At 45.6% G+C, this 19739-nt stretch overlaps 1 protein-coding gene across 1 annotated transcript in view; it reads left to right on the forward strand.

The window, feature by feature from the left end:
• LOC136512678 (glycine-rich protein A3-like) overlaps positions 1 to 12742 on the forward strand; it is an 80313-nt gene extending 67571 nt beyond the window's left edge. The window contains exons 2-4 of the mRNA XM_066506653.1: positions 8611 to 8649; positions 11384 to 11688; positions 12190 to 12742. Coding sequence (XP_066362750.1) covers positions 11400 to 11688; positions 12190 to 12497 — 597 coding nt within the window. The 5' untranslated portion in view covers positions 8611 to 8649; positions 11384 to 11399 and the 3' untranslated portion in view covers positions 12498 to 12742. The remainder of the gene's footprint in view (positions 1 to 8610; positions 8650 to 11383; positions 11689 to 12189) is intronic.
• The last annotated feature ends 6997 nt before the right edge of the window (positions 12743 to 19739 follow it).

Below are 19739 nucleotides of genomic sequence, written 5' to 3' on the forward strand. Positions count from 1 at the left end.
TCCTCTCTGTGATTCTTGTGTTCTTGAGTCCACCCGAGCCATCGGAGACCCGTACTCAGACACTGACTCGAACAACAATGCTTGTCACCGTTCTGATCCTATGACACATGCTTAAAATCTTTTGAAATTCTTAAGAAATCACTCATCTTTGCACCAATCATTCAACACCCTGATTGGTCATTACCTTTTGAAATCATGTGTGATGCAAGTGATTATGCTATGGGGATAGTTTTGGGACAAACAAAAGATAAGAAGCATCATGCAATTGTTTATGCAAGCAAAACTTTGATAGGACCTCAACTTAATTATGCAACAACTGAAAAAGAACTCATGGCTGTTGTTTTTGCTATAGACAAATTTAGTTCTTACTTAGTACGTGCCAAAGTGATTGTTTACACTAATCATGCTGCTTTGAAATACCTGCTCACTAAGAAAGATGCTAAACCCTGACTTATAAGATGGATTTTGTTACTTCAAGAATTTGACTTAGAAATAAAAGATAAAAAGGGAGTAGAAATTCTGTTGCCGATCACTTGTACAGAATGCAATTTGAAAATCCATAGGAATTGCCCATCAATGATTCGCTTCGGGATGACATGCTCTTCAAGATCATAAAATCCGATCCCTGGTATGTAAATATTGTCAATTTTATGGTTGCGGGTTATGTACCACTAGGGGAGAATAAAAGGAAGCTCATCTACGAAAGGCATCTCCACATATGGGATGAACCGTACCTCTTCAGAGTCTGCTCTGATGGCCTACTCAGAAGATGTGTACCAGTCGAAGAAGGCATCAAAATCATAGAACGATGCCACTCATCACCATATGGAGGGCATTATGGTGCATTCCGCACTCACTCAAAGATCTAGCAAAGTGGATTCTTTTGGCCAACCATGTATGAAGACACGAGGGACTTCATCTGGAGGTGTGGAGCATGTCAGAGGTACGGGAACATCAATTCAAGAGATGCCATGCCGCTCACCACCAACCTCTAGATCGAGCTCCTTGATGTCTAGGGAATCAACTACATGGGACTGTTTCCAAAGTTGAAGAATTATGAGTATTTCTTGCTGGCAGTTGACTATACCTCCAAGTGGGTTGAAGCCATGCCATGTAGAGTTGCAGATGCAAAGAACTCTAAGAAGATGTTTGAAGAAATAATATTTCCATATTTTGGAGTTCCGAGAATGGTGATAAGTGATGGAGGCACTCACTTCATTGATAAGAACTTTCACAAGTACATGTCAAAACATGGGATCTATCACAACGTTACTACTCTGTATCACCCTCAGACAAGTGGCCAAGCAGAAACATCAAACAAACAAATCAAGAACATTCTACAGAGGACGGTCAATGAGATGGGGACTGCATGGAAAGATAGACTACCCAATGCTTTGTGGGCCTACCGAACGGCCTATAAAACACCTCTTGGGATGTCACCATATCAACTTACCTATGAGAAGACCTATCATCTACATGTCGAGCTAGAATTCAAGGCTCACTAAGCCATCAAACGATGGAACATGGACTTGGAAGCTGTAGGAACCAGGAGGAAGATGCAACTCTCTGAGCTTGATGAATGGCATAAAAAAGCATATCACAATGCCAAGATATACAAGGAGAGAACAAAGAGATGGCATGATAAAAGGATCAAGAAGAAGGAGTTCGCCCTAGGAGATAAGGTATTACTTTTTAATTTCAGGGTGAAATTATTCAGGCACAGAAAACTTTGGAGCAAATGGAAAGGACCATTCAAGGTTATAAGCACCTCGTCGCATGGAGCAGTAACACTTTAAAATGATGAAGGTACGTTATTCAAGGCAAATGGTCACCGTCTCAAGATCTTTCTAGAACCTAAAAAAACAACTGAGGATTTGGATGAGATGAATTTTATTATTTTCCCATAGATTTACACCTCTACCCTCCTCCTTACGATTCATAACACGGTGATATATTTTTCACGGTTAGATAAACATTAGAACCTATCGTGCAAAAAATCTCCAAGAGGTGGTGACATTGGGGCCGGCCGGCCCCACCTATAGGCCAGTCGGTACACCTGTCTGTCTCCTTGCCCTCGCTCGATTGGATCACGAACCTTCCAGAGTATTCTTGTGAGAATATCCAATTTTTCGAGCCATTTGGTTTTTCCTCGTTACAAGACTCATAATGGATAGATCTTGACCCCTGCTGTAAGTTTTTCCCTTATATAAACAAGCCCCTGCCTGCCTCCATAGCCATTCCAACAAGCCTCTCATCTCCAGTAGCACCAAAGCTCTCCTCCTCCTAAGTTCCAATGGCCGGTAGAGAGATCATCCCCTATGGAGTTAATCTGAACAAGGAGCCCGATGCTCTAGCACTGAGCGTCATCCCACCAAGAGAGATGGTTCCCGTTCCCTCCAATCAGTCCTACTTTGCCCAAGCCATCCATCGTTCGGCTATTGCTCCACCACTAATGTGTCTACTTCTTCAAGATAAACCACGCCAGCCGAAGGCACCGAAGATCAAGGTGCCAAAGGAGATCAACCTCCTTCCTCCAAGAGTGAATGAGACACTGATGGGGGTGAAGACCAACAAGTTTGGAGACGTCACCTGCGTAAAGTACAAGTTGGTCACACCACATGTGGCCATAGAAGTAGTTCGTGCTACGCCTGAGCAAGTCAAGATCGTCTCGCCAAAGAAGAAGAAGAAGAGGGCACTGCCCACTACCCAAGAAAATGAGAAGCATCAACGGATGACCATCACACTTCTAAATGACAAGATAAAAACCCTCACCGAGTACATCCATGCGTTGCAACATAGGATCGATAAGGAGCGCATCCATCGCAGGAACCTAGAATACGAGCTTACTATCTTAAACTGCTATGTTGTGAATCAGGACAAATTTAAGAATTGATAGTTAGGTTGTTGGTCAATAAGGCATGTTTAGGTCGTTTGCTTAGCTTAATTGTTAGGTTGATTAAAGTTTGTGTTAGATTGTTTAGCTCAGATTGTAATAATGTGCCTTATGATATCAATAAAATCTTATTGTCATTATCTACTTTCTATTCTTTTGTATATGTGTTTGCCTCCACATGTTGTGCATAAAGGTACATAGGAAACAAGTGTGAGGGAAGCACACGGCGACAATGAAACAAGATCTAATCGTGAAAATCATGAAACTCAGAAAGCAACGGAACAAGAACCATGCTCGCCAAAGTTGGACATAAATGGGCACGAGAGTGGGCCGTCCAGCCATCCCTATGGGTCGGCCGGCCCAGCCTAGCTCCGCCTCGCCTCGTGCTTCGTCCACGGTTAGGTTTGAGTCCCGTATGATATATTTTCACCTATCTCACTTCTGTTTTGAACCGAGTTGAAAATCCTTTGATAAAGAACTTTAAAACATGAAGGAAAGATTATTTCAATAATGACTTGAAGGATAGACTCACATAATACTTTTTCTAGAAGTCTTGCTACTGTTTGGAACTTTTTATTAGGGACCCCATGTTACTTAAGTTGTTGTGGGATTAGATATAGTAGAAAAATGAGAACATGATCCTTGATGTCTCATTATTGGAGAATTTTATTTCAAAAATTAAAAAAAATAACTACACCTTTCTTTTGTGGTATAGCAATGTCCTACTAAAGCCATACATGATATGCTACACTAGGAAAACCTTCTACATATATTACTTTCTATTGAATTGAGTTTGGTCAAACTTTGTGACCCTTGTTGAGAAACTTATCATGCTCTCATGCTCAAAATCATGTACACTCCATATATATCTGCTGCTCCTACACTAGGAATACGCAAAAACATATTTTCCATCCACCCAAAATTGTTTTACTCCTACACTGGGAATAGACACAAAAATATGTTTGTTAGGATAAATGCTCCAAGTTCTTGCAAATATCTCTCTTGAAAGTTTCAATTGCAGAAGAAGAGGCATGGGCTATGCAAGACTTATTCATAAAAGAAAAATAAAGTATTGGAAAAATAAACAAGTGTCCGAGATATAAAAAACAATGGGTACTTAGATGCCCGCTTGAAAAAGAGAAAAGAAGAAAAATGAATAAGATAGCCCATGTTTCCTTGCAAAAGTGTTTCAAAGTTTCAACAAGAGAGATATGTTTCAAGGAGCATAGTAGAATTAAGTTAGCCACCATATGTACGCTCATGCACATACACATCTTGATCTAAGAGTATGACATTTTTCTTCTCGGATCCTTGTTTTGACTTTACAATATATGCAATGCAAGTACGTTCTCATATTTATCCCTACTTGAAATCCACGTAAGCTTTTAGAAGTAGGTAAAAAGATGGCAAGAACATCAATGCCTTGGTAAGGATCCAAAAATACTACATATATTGAGTGATTTGAGAGTACCACAAAAGAAGAAAGTGCGCTATGTTTTGTTTTAAAAAATCTTTAAAATGTTTCTCCACTGACTTGACTGAAGGAAGATGGTGATCTGTTTCAGGCTGTTCCATTCTTCAACCATCTAAAGTTTCATGGTAGACACATTGAATCCTGTAGTGCATGTATGACTAGGAATAGTTTTATGTTGATGTCTTGTCCCAAGGTTATATCTTAAGTAATCCATCCATTTATCGAGAACGAGTAAAAGCCTAAGTGTGGGGAAGTTTATTGACGGTAGTTAATGACAATTATAAACCATCAATATACCTTGCATAAATGACTAAAATGGATCATCAATGTAGACTTGGGGAGTTAAACTAACAATTTCCATGAGTTTTGGTGAATCTGTGTTTTTAGCAGGATTTAATCAAAAACCGTCAAGGAGGACATATTCGTCAAAGGAAATCGGGTTTATTCGCGACGGTACTTACATGGGAAGACTCTAGAAAACTTTAGAAGACAAATCACTGAAGCAAACCCTAAGCCTCTGACATGTGGGGCCGGTAGGCCCCACCTGCAGGACGGTCGACCTATGGGCCCCACCTGGCAGCCCCTCCTTGTTACGTCGGTTCTCCACCGCCTTAAGGATTATATCTTTGTCGTTCTTTTAAGTTAGTTTGGTCCAAGGATCCAGGATTGATGTACCCCCTATATATACCTGCCTATACCCCCTCCTCCAGGAAGATCCTAAAACCCTAGAAACCATAGCTACAATTCATATCCTCTCCATCATGATCAGAGCTAGCAATCAAGAGAAGATTAGTTCTCCAAGTTATGATCTAGTCTTGTATTAGAAATAGAGAGATAGAGTGTGAGGGAAGAGTTTGGAGGAGTTCTGGCTTGTTGGTGCTCTCTCTACGGCTTGTATCCTAGCGGAATCAAGTTCTTCTTGAGCTTGCTTTTGATATTTCTCTAGTAATCAACTTCTAATTCACGTAAGCATCTTGTTTATATTGTTCTTCAGGTTTGTGACTCTCTTTTGAGTACTTTAATCCTTGTCGCCCCTGGGTTAAAGTAGTATTCGTAGTGTAAGCGTGGTGCTTAGAATCGATGGACTCGTAGATGTACCCTATATTCCGGATCGGTGGTAGCTCACGAGGGTGACTCTTATAGCCTCGTTGAATCATTTGTAGTCCACCTCCTGTTTGTAGGCCAAGCAAGACTTTGTTACTATAGAAAACATACTTTGCCTGTGTTTTCCTTAGTAATATCCCCATAATTGAAGAATATATGACATAGCTTACCGAAGTTAGAACTTGAAGACCTTAGCGATCTCCTTTATACTCATGTTATCTTAAGTCTTGTTGCTACTCCGAGTCAAGTTAGACTTAGTTATTCTCACACACATTTCCTTGAGTTCTATATTCTGAAATACTTTCTAGTGAAGTGCTATATCGGTATCTGTGTGCTTGCAGATTATTCTATGTGCGTTAATATATACCAACAAATGTATGAACAGTGCCTTCATTGTATAGATATGGTGGAATGCTAGAAACAACAATATAATTAGTACTTTCATTTTCCATGATGTTGAAACTGAGCCATACTTATTTCTCCATGGCATGAATTGTAACTAGAAATTGGGCGTTTAGCATGCTGTGTGCAAGGAACCTGTGCTGCATTTGTTTTAGCATGTATTACACATAAATTGCTACAAAAATGAAATTCATCGAAACATATGTAAGTGAGGTCTAGTTTTGTTTGTATCGTCACGTAGAACATACCGGTACAGACAAATTTGAAAACGGATACAACGTTCAAAAGTTATAGCAATTCAAAGAAAAATATTTTGCTTTTTTGGTTTTGCGTCAGCCTAACGCCAGCATGGCAGGCTGGTCGGAATTTTGCAGCCAGACTGACGTTGCGCGCGGGAGGCTGGGATAACGCTGTTGTCTGAGAGTTGCACACGCGGGCCTGGGTCGCACGCTATCGTCCGAGCGCGACCGGTTGCGGCTTATCCGCGTCCGTTTGTTTTGCTGGTAGTACTAAGAGGAATCGGATTGAAAAGAGCTCACCAATCACAGCTTAGAGCTATGGAAAGCCGAAAAGGTTACCGTCCAGCATGTACACTTATATACTTATATAGTAGAGTGGTGATTCTAATATATTAGAACGGACGACATAATCCGTACATTTAACTAATAATGACAAAAAAAGAGACAATTTTCTTCATAACTTTTTGGGAAAATTGTGTTCTTGCCCTTCTCCAGTAGTCCAACTGTGATTTTATCCTTGTTTTTTAAACTTTATGATTTTGCCCTCGTTATTTAAACAAATCCTCCATTTGCCCCTGCTTTGGATGTCCGTAAGATAAGAATAGAATAAATGGTTTAAAAAATACAAAATCTGTAAACACAAAAGGAAAAAGACCAAGCTGCCCCTTATCAGCCTCTCCCCCCAATCCGACCAGAAGGACAACGCAGGCGTAGGCTTTCTCGCGGGCGACGACTGCATCGGGGGCGCATCCGAGGCGGGGTCTGGCGGCGGCTGCGTCAGGGGCGCTTCCAAGGCGGGGTACAGCAGCGGTGGCGACGCAGGCGGCGACAGACGCGCGGGGCGGAGGCGGTGGCCGTAAGCCCCATCGCACGAAGGACGCGGGGAGACCTCTCCTGCCGGCGCCCGAGACCAGCTGCTGCACTGCCCCTCACGCAGAGGACGCAGGGTGGCCTCGGTCGGCGGCACACCAGCTCACTCGCCTGCGCCTGCCGTGCCGCCCTTGCCTGGTGCCCCGCTGGAGGAGCGGCGGTGGGATAGGAGGAGCAGCCTACTGGAGCCACCGTAGCAGGGCAGGTGCTGGTTCCTCGCTGGAGTTGCCGGTGACGGAGGGGCGGCCCTGGGCCAGGCGTAGCTTCCTACTGGAGCTGCAGTCGGAGGGGCGACCTCTGTAGTTTAGGCTGACCCATTCGTATTCGTATGAATGCTAGCTATTGCCTACTAGTAGTAGATAATTTCTGTAAAGATTAGTTTGATGAATGTGACTATGTCTGTTGCCTGCTGGCTGTGTGGAAATGTGGATTTCAGTAGCAATCACTACATTATCGTTCAATTTGTTAGAAGCATCCACACCTCGATTGGCTCCTGATGTAGACCGCATGGTTCATTTTATTTGAGGATGAATTAATTTGAAATCATGCAAATTGTGCCAAACATATTTGATAAAATATAACATTTTTTTGTTAAAATACAATATAAATGTCTTATTCCAAATCAGGAGTAAAATCACAAACAACCATAAAAACTAGGGGCAAAATCACGTGGGCATAGTTGTCATTTGTATAAAAGTTAACATCGTTAGGTGAGGATGACGGAACAGGGGCAAAGCAGTGCTTCGTTTTAAAAACGCAGGGGCAAATTCATAAAATAAAAAAAAACAGAGGCAAAATCATAATTTCGATACGAAACAAGGGTGTAAATGCAAGAACCCCTGACTTTTTCATCTGTCAGCCTATCCTACCGCGCACGTCAGTCTCCCCTGTCTGCATCTCACCATTATCATTCGTACGTTTGTAATTCAAATTCAATATGAGACCACATTTGTAATCCAAAACCAAAACAACAGGGTGTGTCTAGCCACACCGTGGAGTCAAATTTTAATATGCACAACGTATTAAAATATGCATAAATCCCTGAAGTTGTTGAGTGACTGCGCACCACGTTGTAGAACTTAATAACGCCTTTTTTTTTCTGCCTTGCGTAATTTTCAACAAAAAATAAACATCGCATTGAGTAGAAACAGGCCCAACTGGGCTCACCTGGGCCTGCCCGGCAGGTCCACACGAGACGAGCCCAATTGGTCCAACCAGGCCAGTTCGTCCGCATTCCGGCCGACGCGTGGGGCCCTGTACACGCGTGGATACCACGCAAATATGGCGGTCCGTTCGCCGACCAGGGTCACTGCGCGGTGGGACCGGCCCGTGGTGTGGTGTGGGATTCGGTTTGCTTTTCTTCCTTTCCTCCCACTCCCACGCGCTGGCGACGCGCAAGTCGCACAGGCGGCGCCTGCAGGTGAAAGCCTATCCGCCCGCGAATAGCTCCTCCCCGGGCCCGCATGTCAGCCTGACTCGCCGCCACGCGTTTGCCCCCACCCGAATCCATCCCTGCCTCCTCGCCGCGTTGCGTTTTGCCTTCGTCTCCTCGGGTATATAGACGCCAGCCGGGGGAGGGGAACGGCCAAACCAGCACCCGTCGCCCACAGGAACATCGCCGCCCGAGATCTGCTGCTTCTGGGCGCCGGAGTTCGCGTCGTCGTTCGGTATGCCCAACTCTCCTCCCACCTTGTTGTCTCTCTAGTCTCTATATAATACTTGCGCGTAATTCGGTTAGATTTTTTTTTTGTTACATAAGTTTAGGGATACATGTGGTGTGTGTAGATCGTTGCTTTTTGCTTATCATCATCGTGGTAGAGTTCTGTGGACTGTGTGTGATCTGTCGATCTGAAGTGCGTGGCTGTACTTGTAACTTGTAAGGATCCTCCAAATTAACCCTCCCCTGTTCGATCGAGCTGGAGGTGGAGGGGAAATTTTCGTGCATAGGGGATTTTATATGGATCCAGCAATGATTAGGGTGGAAGAGTTAATAGTAAATTATAATGTTTTTAGGGCTGGAATTTGGGCAACAAGTAGATCCTACTTTTGGTGGCGAAAAAAGGTAACGCTTAGGGTCTGTTCTGCTTGCCAAGACGAGTATAACATGTAATATTCAGTTACCTAAGGCCGGCTGCAGTGATGTGCAGTAAGAAATTGGAATGATACTCGACCACTATTATAGACATGCAATTCCATTTGTAATTCTTTTTATAGGAATCGTTTGGCTTGCGTGTTGCAATGCACAATTAACTATTATGTCTTGTTAGCCCCTGGATCTCTTGGAACGGGTGAGTCGACCACTCACAAGCGTTGTCGACCACACACTATCGTTGCCGACTACACACACTATGGCTAGAGGTAGAAGAAGGGAGGGAGAACAGAGCACACACACAACACAAGCACCAGAGTTGACCGGAGCTCTACAGAGGAGATGACAAACTGAACTCGCTCTCTTTACTGAGTTGCAGTAGTAAACTATATATACAACTCTACCCATCTAATCCTAGTAGACAGACATGTCTGGCTGTCATGCTGCTACAGTGACTAGATGTGACAGCAGAACTGACTTTGGCGTCTGACCCTGCTGTGGCTACAGTGCGGCAGGAGAGCCATTCGGCGCCTGCCCCTGCACTGCTGCAGTGCAACAGCAGGGAGCCCTTTTCGGCACCGCCTGTCCCTACCGTGCGTTCACACAAGGGGAGAAGCAGATTACTTAACAATTCTTCCCTTAATCCTGCTGCTAACCCTTGAACCCCCTCCATGCCGATCATCTTCTTCAGCTCCGTGAGCTGAAGACGGCCAGCGGCTTGGTGAGGACGTCCGTGAGTTACCGACCAGTTTCAACGAACTCGATGACGATCTGCCCTCCATCGATACAGTCCATGAGGAAGTGGAACTTGACGTCGATGTGCTTGCTCCGGTCGTGGAGAACTGGATTCTTCGCGAGGGCGATGGCGGGCTGGTTGTCGACCAACAGTGCTGGTGGGTGAGCTTCCACACCGGTGATCTCATCCAGCAGCCGGCGCAGCCATACAGCTTGGCACGCCGCTATGGCTGCCGCCACGTACTCTGCTTCGCATGTGGATAACGCCACCACCTTCTGTTTCAGCAACAACCATGAGATTGGAGCTGACCCAAGGAAGACGAGCACGCCAGAGGTCCTCCGCCGTCCGTCGATGTCCCCCGCCATGTCTGCATCGCTGAACACATTGAGCTGCAGCCTACTCCCGCCGATCTTGGGGGAGACGATCCTCTGATTCACCGTCCCCTTACGTAGCGCAGCAACCGCTTCACCGCAGACCAGTGATCCTCTCGTGAATCCTCCATGAAGCGGCTGACCTGGAGGACGGCAGGGACAGGCTTGGTATGCCTTGGTACCTTCCGCGTAGCCCAGGAGCACCAAATTGTTAAGTAATCTGCTACTCCCCTTGTGTGAACGAACGGTAGGGACAGGCGGCGCCGAAAAGGGCTCCCTACAGTTGCACTATAGCAACTGCAGGGGCAGACGCCGAATGACTCTCCTGCCGCACTGTAGCCACAGCAGGGGTAGACGTCAAAGTCAGCCCTGCTGTCACATCTAGTCACTGTAGCAGCATGGCAGCCTGACATGTCTCTATACTAGGATTAGATGGGTAGAGTTGTATATATAGTTTGCCACTGCAACTCAGTAAAGAGAGAGAGTTCAGCTTGCCATCCCCTCTGCAGAACTCCGGCCAACGCTGGTGCTTGTGCTGTGTGTGTGCTCTGTTCTCCCTTCCTTCTTATACCTCTAGCCATAGTGTGTGGTCGGCAACGACAGTGTGTGGTCGGCAACGCTAGTGAGTGGTCGACTCACCCGTTCCGAGAGATCCAAGGGCTAACATGTCTTAGACGCATTGTCTTTTTTCTTCCTTTAGCAAGTATACACAGCAAGCTGCTCTGTTTTATTTAGCATTCTTCTGATCCCCCAGTGGAACATCTAATCTTGGATCGCAAATTGTGTAAGGAGAGAGGAGTAGAACTGTAGAAGCAGTATTCAGAAAGAAGCCAACCTTTTTTTTTCTATGTGTTTGTGTTCATTGAATGCGGTGTATGGATCCCAAATGTTCTTATGGAGAGGAAAGGCCAAACTTCATTAATAAAACTGCCTTCATCTAGAAAAAAAATGTTCTTACAGTATTACTACATCCGTCCTGTTCCAATACGTACCGTTCAATTTCATGAGTACACTGCCACATCCAAACCGAAGCTAGTCTACTTTTGTCCCTGCATCACCTGTTTCATTGCCGTGCACTCTGTTGCTGATATATCGAATTTGCTCACTGCATTCTTCCATCTTGTTTCAGTCTACATTCATCTTGTTTCAAAATACACTTCAGCTGGCTCACAGTTTGATATATACTCTGCATGTTCTTTCTTCAGGTAACTTGGGGAGACAATGGGAGGAGGGAAGGACAAGCATGACGAGAGCGACAAGGGGCTCTTCTCAAACATGATGCATGGTGTTGCCGGTGGCCATGGGTACCCACAGCAGGGATACCCTCCGCAGGGCTACCCGCCACCATCAGGAGCATACCCACCTCCCCCTGGGGCGTATCCTCCTCCGCCAGGGGCATACCCACCTCCACCTGGGGCATACCCACCACAACATGGGTACCCTCAGCCGGGTGGCTACCCACCGCAAGGTGGATATCCTCCTGCAGGCTACCCCGGCTCATCTCATCAGGGTATGATCTCTTCTTCGTCAGTTCCATACTTAGCTTTAAAGTAGAGTGAGATCATAATGACTAGTAGTAGCTTCGGTACTAACTCAACATTGTATGAATTGCTCTACAACTATATGTTTTACCTCCTAAATCATAGAGCCTCAACCATGACAATAGCTAGCAAAACGTTCCTTCCACAAAAACAAATGACCACGAGAATAGGTAATAGTTCGTCTAATTCCTACAAATACTTGTGCATTTTCTATTTACAAATAATAATGATATTTAAACAGTTTATATACTACACTGTGGGGTTTGAGATTGTTTTGGATTGCTTTGTTTTATTGCTTATATATATATATATATATATTATTGTTCAGATTTAGAGCTGTACTGTTTCATACACTTGCACTAACATTTATATATACAATTTTATTGTTGTAATGTTGGAAATTGGTATTTCTATTCTGCTGACCCATTCAAATGTTGAAGCTCGTAGCTAATGTCTCTTGTGATTTTCAGGTTATGGAAGCAGCCATGCCGGGAGCCACATGGGGATGGGGACAGTTCTCGCTGGAGGTGCCGCGGCCGCCGCAGCTGCTTACGGAGCAAACAAGCTTTCTCATGGCCATAGTGGACAGGGTGGACATGGGGCCTTAGGAGGCTATGGTCATGGTGGCTACGGCCATGGCTACGGTGGCCACGGTGGCCACGGCAAGTTCAAGCACGGACAAGGCCACCACGGCAAGTTCAAGCACGGTCACGGCAAGTTCAAGCATGGCAAGCATGGGCACGGCATGTCCGGCGGCAAGTTCAAGAAGTGGAAGTGATGCGCTCTCCATGGTTGATCATAACTGAACTCGTATGCAGGCTTCCAGCACATCTGTTGCCTGGAATGCCCTAGCAGTGTATTTAGCAGGGTGATCGCTTACTCATCCTTCATCTATATGTAGTAATCTAGCTTGTGGCGAGTGACATGATTTCTAATAAGTGACATAATAACCATTTGCTGTCTTGCTGGTACGCTGTACTATGTTCATGTTGTGCATGAAGCGCTCTGAGCCTCTGAAGATTATATCCTGTGTGTTGGAATGGTCGTACCCTGCGTTTACCACTTTACCCTGCATGAGTAGGCACTGAATTTTTGTACTTGTTGCTGGTGTTGGAAAAGATGTGTGAATATTATGCTCTGGTAAGATCAACTGTAGGTTCTGCAGCACGAATCCGACGACGGCCGGAGAGAGATGCAGAAAGGGCGGCCAGCGCGATGGCTGTAACCGTAACGGCGGTGGCGGCCACCAGCGATGCCTTGGTCAGAGCCTATGAAGTCTCCAGCAGAGGCGAGAGTGCTGGAGAAACGTTTTTTCATGCATGGCGCGGGCGTTTTCTTTTCTGTTTATTTTAACCATTTTCAGCGAATGGGCCGAATGACGGCGTGGACTTTAGCAGTAGGCCCACCATGGCCCAAGCGTCTCTCTCTTTGTTGTTTCTTTAACAGGCCCCACCTAGAGCAGGTACAAGTTTATGTCGAGCCTAACAATGAAACGTACTTGTGGCCCAATTCAAGGATAGCGATGCCATGCATTTTCTGTCGATAATGTCTTGGGTCAGGACGGACGTCCGTCCCGTCCGTCCGGACGCCTTCTTGCTGGGCATGTGGACAGGCGGGCCAGACACTGTAGCGGTCCATCCCGTGACTCCTGTCCAGACATTTCAACGGCCCGACTCTTCCATTCCGGATTGTTCCACCGCCCCCACACGTCTCTCCCATTCCCTAGGCCTCCACGGCTCCGCCCCCTGTCTTTGACCCATGCAATAAACCCGCGATGGCGCGCCACCCTTCTCGCGGCGTCGCTCCGAGCTCGCCTGCCTAGACTCCACCTCGTCACCGTCTGCCACCACCGCGGCTTCCCGCACGGCCTGCTCCTGGCCAAGGCACGTGCCTACATGCTCGACGCCGGCTCCGGGGGCTTCGCCATCGACCTCCGTTCCAGCTGCCGCATCGTGCTACTCGCGGGGAGCTACCTCGCCGCTTTCAGCGACCGCCTAATGGGCTCCCTCGACGACCGCCACATCTCGGGCCTCAATGACCGCCACGTTAGGGCCTTCTTCCGCTGATGGTCCATCGTGGGCACTGGCGACCTCCTTTCACTCTGTGTCATTTAGCTCCGCGCAAGCGTCGAGCTCCACAACGACGAGCTTCATTCGTCCAAGCAGCAAGGTGACATTGTGTTGAAAGCACATGTTGCAAGCGTATGTTTCAAGTGCTTCAGTTGTTTCAGAGGTATGTTGAAGTGTTTCGTATGGATGTTACAAAAGTAGATTGGGATGTTGCATATTTTACAGTGGTTGTACACCTATGTTGCAAACATTTATTCCCAATGTTTTTATCTGTTTTTCAGACATATGTTGCAAGTGTGTTTATCTGAATGTTGCATATGTTTCACACATTTGTTGCAAGTGTTTTATCTGGATGTTGTGTATGTATTGCAATGGTTTTCAAGTGTTTCGTGTGTTTTTTGTAAGTATTTCAGATGCATGTTTCAAATGTCTCATGTGTCTTCGTACGTATGTTGCAAGTGTTGTATCTAAATGTTTCAAAAGTAGATCGGGTGTTGCATCTCTCTCCTCACCTTCTGTTACCTTGCCTTGGTGCCTTCTCCTCTTCTCGATGCTAGTGATGTTCGGGTGGCGTGGGCTCGCGTGGGGGCGGGCGGATTGGGTGGGGCACGAGACGTTCGAGTGGCGCGGAACCCGAGCGAGCGGGGCATGTGGCACGGAGCAGGGGCGGGGCATGGGGAGCAGCGTCCGTACGTGGCCCTAGAGCCGGACGACCGGGCGCTAGCCTGTCCCATTTCCTTTTTGTTTTAATTTTCCTCTGCAAAAATGTTACCTTCTTAGTTCAAATTTGAAATCCAGTCCATCATTACGGTTACATGTAATTAATCATTAAACCTGCAAAGTTATCAGACAACGCAATTACAATCAGTTATGCGGACATTAGAATATATCCCATCAGCTATGAACTTTTGCAACTAATCCATAGGATTCAGGGGAGCTTTTTACCATCAACTCCTTTGAAATTTAATGGAACCTTTTTATAGTTAAGGAAAAGTCCAAATTAATTCTCTAAGTCTGGACGACGTCTAGATAACTCACTAAGCTAACATTTGATTTGGCTTATTTACTCCCGGAACTGTGTCAGTTGGTCCAATTTACTTTCTAATAAACTTTTTCTTTTCTCTCCATGTTCAAGTTAATTTTTAGTTTCAAATTTGTGAGGTGATCATACCTAACACCATAACTTATGTTGGAAAAATGAATCATAAATTTTTATCATTACTTTTACAGGTTAGGACATCTAACAACAAATTAACACTAGATATAGAAATTTTATGAAACATAATTATGAAAAAATGTACATTTCAAAATAAGTTGTGATTTCACTATCACTTGTCTAATTACGAAATTAAAAACTCAACTTGTGTATGGCAAAAAAAAACTTTCGCTAATGGATATATGGTATTGTGGGCCGACTAAAATAGTTAGCGAAATAAATGGAACCAAATGTTAGTCTAAGAGGTTATTTGGGCATTGGCCAAATTTGAGGGAGTAATTTGGCCTTTTCTTTTTGAGTAATGTATAAGGTTTTCACACTCGACATTGTTGCGCCAGGCTTTCAGCCATTGTGAAAAATTCCCCACACCTACCTGGCTTTAGCTGGGCCTCGGGGGTATTTTATGAGGCAGGCCTCTATTTTCGAAGGCAGACTTTTTAAGAGGCCCGCTTCCGTAAATTAATTTTACGAGACAGGCAATTGTAAACACCTCTGTAAATAAAATGACTGCCTTGGTAAATAGATTTTGGGAGGCGGATAATTGTAAACGCCTCCGTAAATAAAATGACTGCCTGGGTAAATCGATTTTGCGAGGCAATCATTTTTTGGTGCCTTGATAAATAAAATGACCACCTCCGTTAATCATTGAGCATTTTACGAGGCGGTTGGTTTTTGTGACCGCTTCGGTCAATAAAAGAGTACCGCCTCGCAAAATCATTTTCGTAGTAGTGAACTACTAATCATCGTCTTGGTAAAGCTATTGCCTCACCAACTAGCTAAGCAGATGCGAGCCCCTCCTCGGACGGATTTCTCCTTTTGCTCAGCCTACGGAGTATTAGCAACCATTTTCAGATGTTGTTCCCCTCCCAAGGGTAAGTTCTTACACGACTCATCCATTCATCACTAGAAACACCGTATCCCGTTCGATTTGCACATGTTAAGCATGCCACCCGCGTTCATTAAATAGAGATACCGAGATTGAAATTTGAAAAGGCTCTTGGAGCAACTCTTAGAGCATCTCCAAGACTTTCAAAAACTCACTCCTAATCTTGATTTTTTTTGCAAGATTGAAAAAAACTGCTCTCCAACAACTCTCTATCTCAACTCTCAATCTTTCCGCACTTGGGAAAATCGATCCAATCGCACGGAATATACACCTGTGCGTATCGATCAGCCAACCTGGAAGTGGAAGGACACGGAAAGAATGAGGAGCACGATAGGATTGCCAATGCAAATGTACAATAGAAAAAGTATAAAAGTGGTCGGAGTGATTTGGAAATAATTCGAGATTCGTAATGTAAAATTGTTTTCTATATTTGAGGAGCGATATTTTTTAGAATTATTGGAGAAACCCAACAAATATGCTTCTAATATTTTTAGCCACATGTAAAACTTATTGATTGACCAATTTTTTTGGAACTATTTGAGACGCTCTTAGATGGTTAGCTGAGTGGGTTCTACATCACTACCGGAGTCAGTAGGTAAGCCGAGTGCAAGAGGGTTTGCCGAGAGCAATCCATCGGGCACTCGATAAACAAACTCTTTGCCGAGTGCCGCAAAAAAAACACTCGGCAAAATAATTGCACTCGACAAACAAGGCAAAAAACACTCGGCAAAGTTCGACACTCGACAAAATAGAAAAAAAAACACTCGGCAAAACTAGGCACTCGGCAAAGAAATACGTTTGCCGAGTGTAATTGTCTGGCACTCGGCAAAAAAAATATGTTTGTCGAGTGTAATTATTTGGCACTCGGCAAATAATTTATTTTTTCTCTTCTGACCTTGAAACACGTTATAGAAAAGAAGGAAAATAAAAAAATGGGTTTGTCGAGTGCCCCCGATCTGGCAGGCTTTGCCGAGTGTCCCGATCCGACACTCGGCAAACTCACAACGTTATAAACTCGCCCGGCCAGCGCCCCTCCCTCCCACGGGCCACCCCTCCCTCTCCCAGCACCGTCGCCTCCTCCCCTCCCTCCCTCTCCCGGCGCCGCCGCCCACTGCCCTCCCTCCGTCTCCCGTCGGCGCCCCCTCCCTCTCCCGCCGGTGCTACCCCCTCCCCTCCCTCTCCTGGCGCCGCCCCCTCTCATCCCTCTCCCGGCGCTGCCCCCTCCCCTCCCTCTCGAGGATCCTGTTTCTTGTGGAAGCGCACGAGGATCTCGAGGATCCGGCCACGGGCTTCCTAGACGAGGCGGCGGCTCTTGCCGTAGGCATGTTCGAGGCGCCGCTGCAGCTCGGCGGTGTGTGCCTACGCCCGCTCCAGCTCTGCCAGCGCCTCCACCAGGTACGCCCACGCCGCCGCCATCTGCAGGTTGTAGAGCAATGCCGCCCGTCACCTTGCTCGCGCCGCCAGCGCGCGACCTGGCCTCGTCCTGCATCCCTAACCCCTCCGCGTCGCTGCCATCTGCAGAAAGCCACCCCCGCGCGAGCTCGGCTCAGACTTCCAAGTGCTGGCTGCAAGGTCGAGTGCCGCCGCCGGGCGGCCATGGCCCTGTCCCAACCCCCCATCTCCCTCCCTCTCCCTCTTTTTTTGCACAGGTGGTGGCGGCGGCGTGGTGGTAGCGGCGGGCGTGGTGGTGGCGTCCTGGTGGTGGTGGTAGCGGCGTGGTGGTGGCGGCGGGGGGGGGGGGGGGGGGGGAGCCGCGGGCGCGCGGCGGTGGTTTTTTTATATTTTTTGAAAAGTCTTTGCCGAGTGTCGGTTTTAGCACTCGACAAAGTCTTTGCCGAGTGGCCGATAAAAAAACACCAGGCAAAGAAACGTTTGCCGACTCTATGTACGCCGAGTGCCGTTTGCCGAGTGTAACACTCGGCAAAGGCTTTGCCGAGTGTTTTTTAGGCTTTGTCGTGTGCCGTGGACACACGGCAAACCTGGGCATTCCGGTAGTGCATGCTATACACACGGGTCTCTAAATAAAGATATAGAGATCAAATTTTTGAGAGGCTCTTGGACAATGGAAAAAATAGTGGGCTATAGCGGCGCTATAGCGGCCGGAGAGACTCGACGCTAAACTATTGCTCTTTGTGCCGCTATGCCAACTTTGACCGCTATTGCGCACTATAGCGCCTCTAAGTTGCATAGCTTTAGTGTTAAAATAGCGGTGTTATATCATATTTTGCCAACATATCATTTGCTTACTAATTTAATTAGTTATTTCCTACTTATTATTTGTTACTAATTTGGTATGTTAGACATTTAAACACTGGAGTTTGATGAACCCTGTTGTAATGTCATATTGGTAATGTTACCTAGACTCGTGGAATCTTAGAAACATATTTGTGTTCATCAAATTTCATATTTGCCATGTTTTTTCATCAATTACTTGTGTTTTCATGTTTTTTTTATAAAAAACGCTATCTGTCGTAGCATCGCTATAGCTTCATAGCTGCTGAAAAAAGTTGTCTATTTTCAATAGCCCGCTATTTTAAACCATGCTCTTGGTGTAGCTTTTGGATGATTAGCTAAGCATGTTCTCGATGCTATACACATGGGTCAAGCCTTAAATTTGACACCATATGTCTCATTATTGTGGGCTATCTGCCCTCGTGATAGAGCGTGTATTCGTCTCTAGAAAAATAACAATTAATATACTAATAATATCTAGGTCTACAATGCTCTAGGTCAAGGTCAAGCATAATCACAAAACAACCACGGCGTTGCTGTCCCAGTTGCTGTGAGATTCTCATCATATTCTTCGCCAGCGGAGGAGGATAAAAAGGGAGATTTTATTTTACTGTGCTGGCCGAGCTTATCTTTTCTGGCATCTAATGCCATTACCATAATGTGAGCAGAGCATCAAATAAAAAATGCAATAATTAACTCCACCAGTGATGATGATCACAACAAATGAAACAGGCAAACTACCCGGGTATTGATGCGGCCGATAAAAGTTGTTTCTCTTGTGCATTGACGCTGACAACGAGTTTTGTTACCGCTGGATGGTGTAGTATTGGATTGCGGATTAAGCTCAAATCGGCTTACTCCCTCCGTATTCTCCCCTCGTGTGAGCATTTTTTTTTTGTGAGACTAGTTACAGACGCAGACGCTCACGTACACGAGCACACACACCTACCATCTCCACTACAAGCTGGAGCATTGTGTATGACAATAGGAGAATCAACGAAAGGGCTTTGGACTGGCCTAGACATTTCGTGTGATAAAATAGACAGAGATCTTTTTTACGCATCAACAGTGGTCATAGTTGGGAAAGGAGACATGGCAATTCTGGTTATTGGCTTGGTTGAATAGAAAGTAATCAATAAACATTACACCAGATTTATATACTAAAGCAATAAGAAAGCTCGTGTGGCAAAGCTGCCGGTGGTGCTGCGGCCGGTCGTGGGTTCGAGCTCTGCTCGACCTATGATTTCCCACCGGGGTTTTTTCCCATTTTAACAGGGCCTCTTGCGTGGAGCTACAAAGGGAGTACGACGCGCCCGTCGTCTACGGAGCCTTGGATGGTTTCGGTAATCTCTTTAAGGACGCGATCTTGGAATCTAGGTGTAGTTGTAGGATCTGTTTGTGTACTTGAGGTGTGTGTGGGTGTGAGTGTGTGTGGTGTTGGAGTGTGTATCTGGTCATGAACAGATACTACAGTTGTACCTAGATGAGAGGCGCAAAAAAAAAAACAGTTCAAGAAGCTCTCAATAGCAACAGATGGGTTAGACACGTGCTGCCTATCGCGTCGGACAATGAGATTAAAGAATATATAGAATTATGGGAACCGATATTGAACATCCC

Source organism: Miscanthus floridulus, chromosome 16 (genome assembly GCF_019320115.1).
Source record: "Miscanthus floridulus cultivar M001 chromosome 16, ASM1932011v1, whole genome shotgun sequence".
In the NCBI taxonomy this organism is placed as follows: Eukaryota; Viridiplantae; Streptophyta; class Magnoliopsida; order Poales; family Poaceae; genus Miscanthus; species Miscanthus floridulus.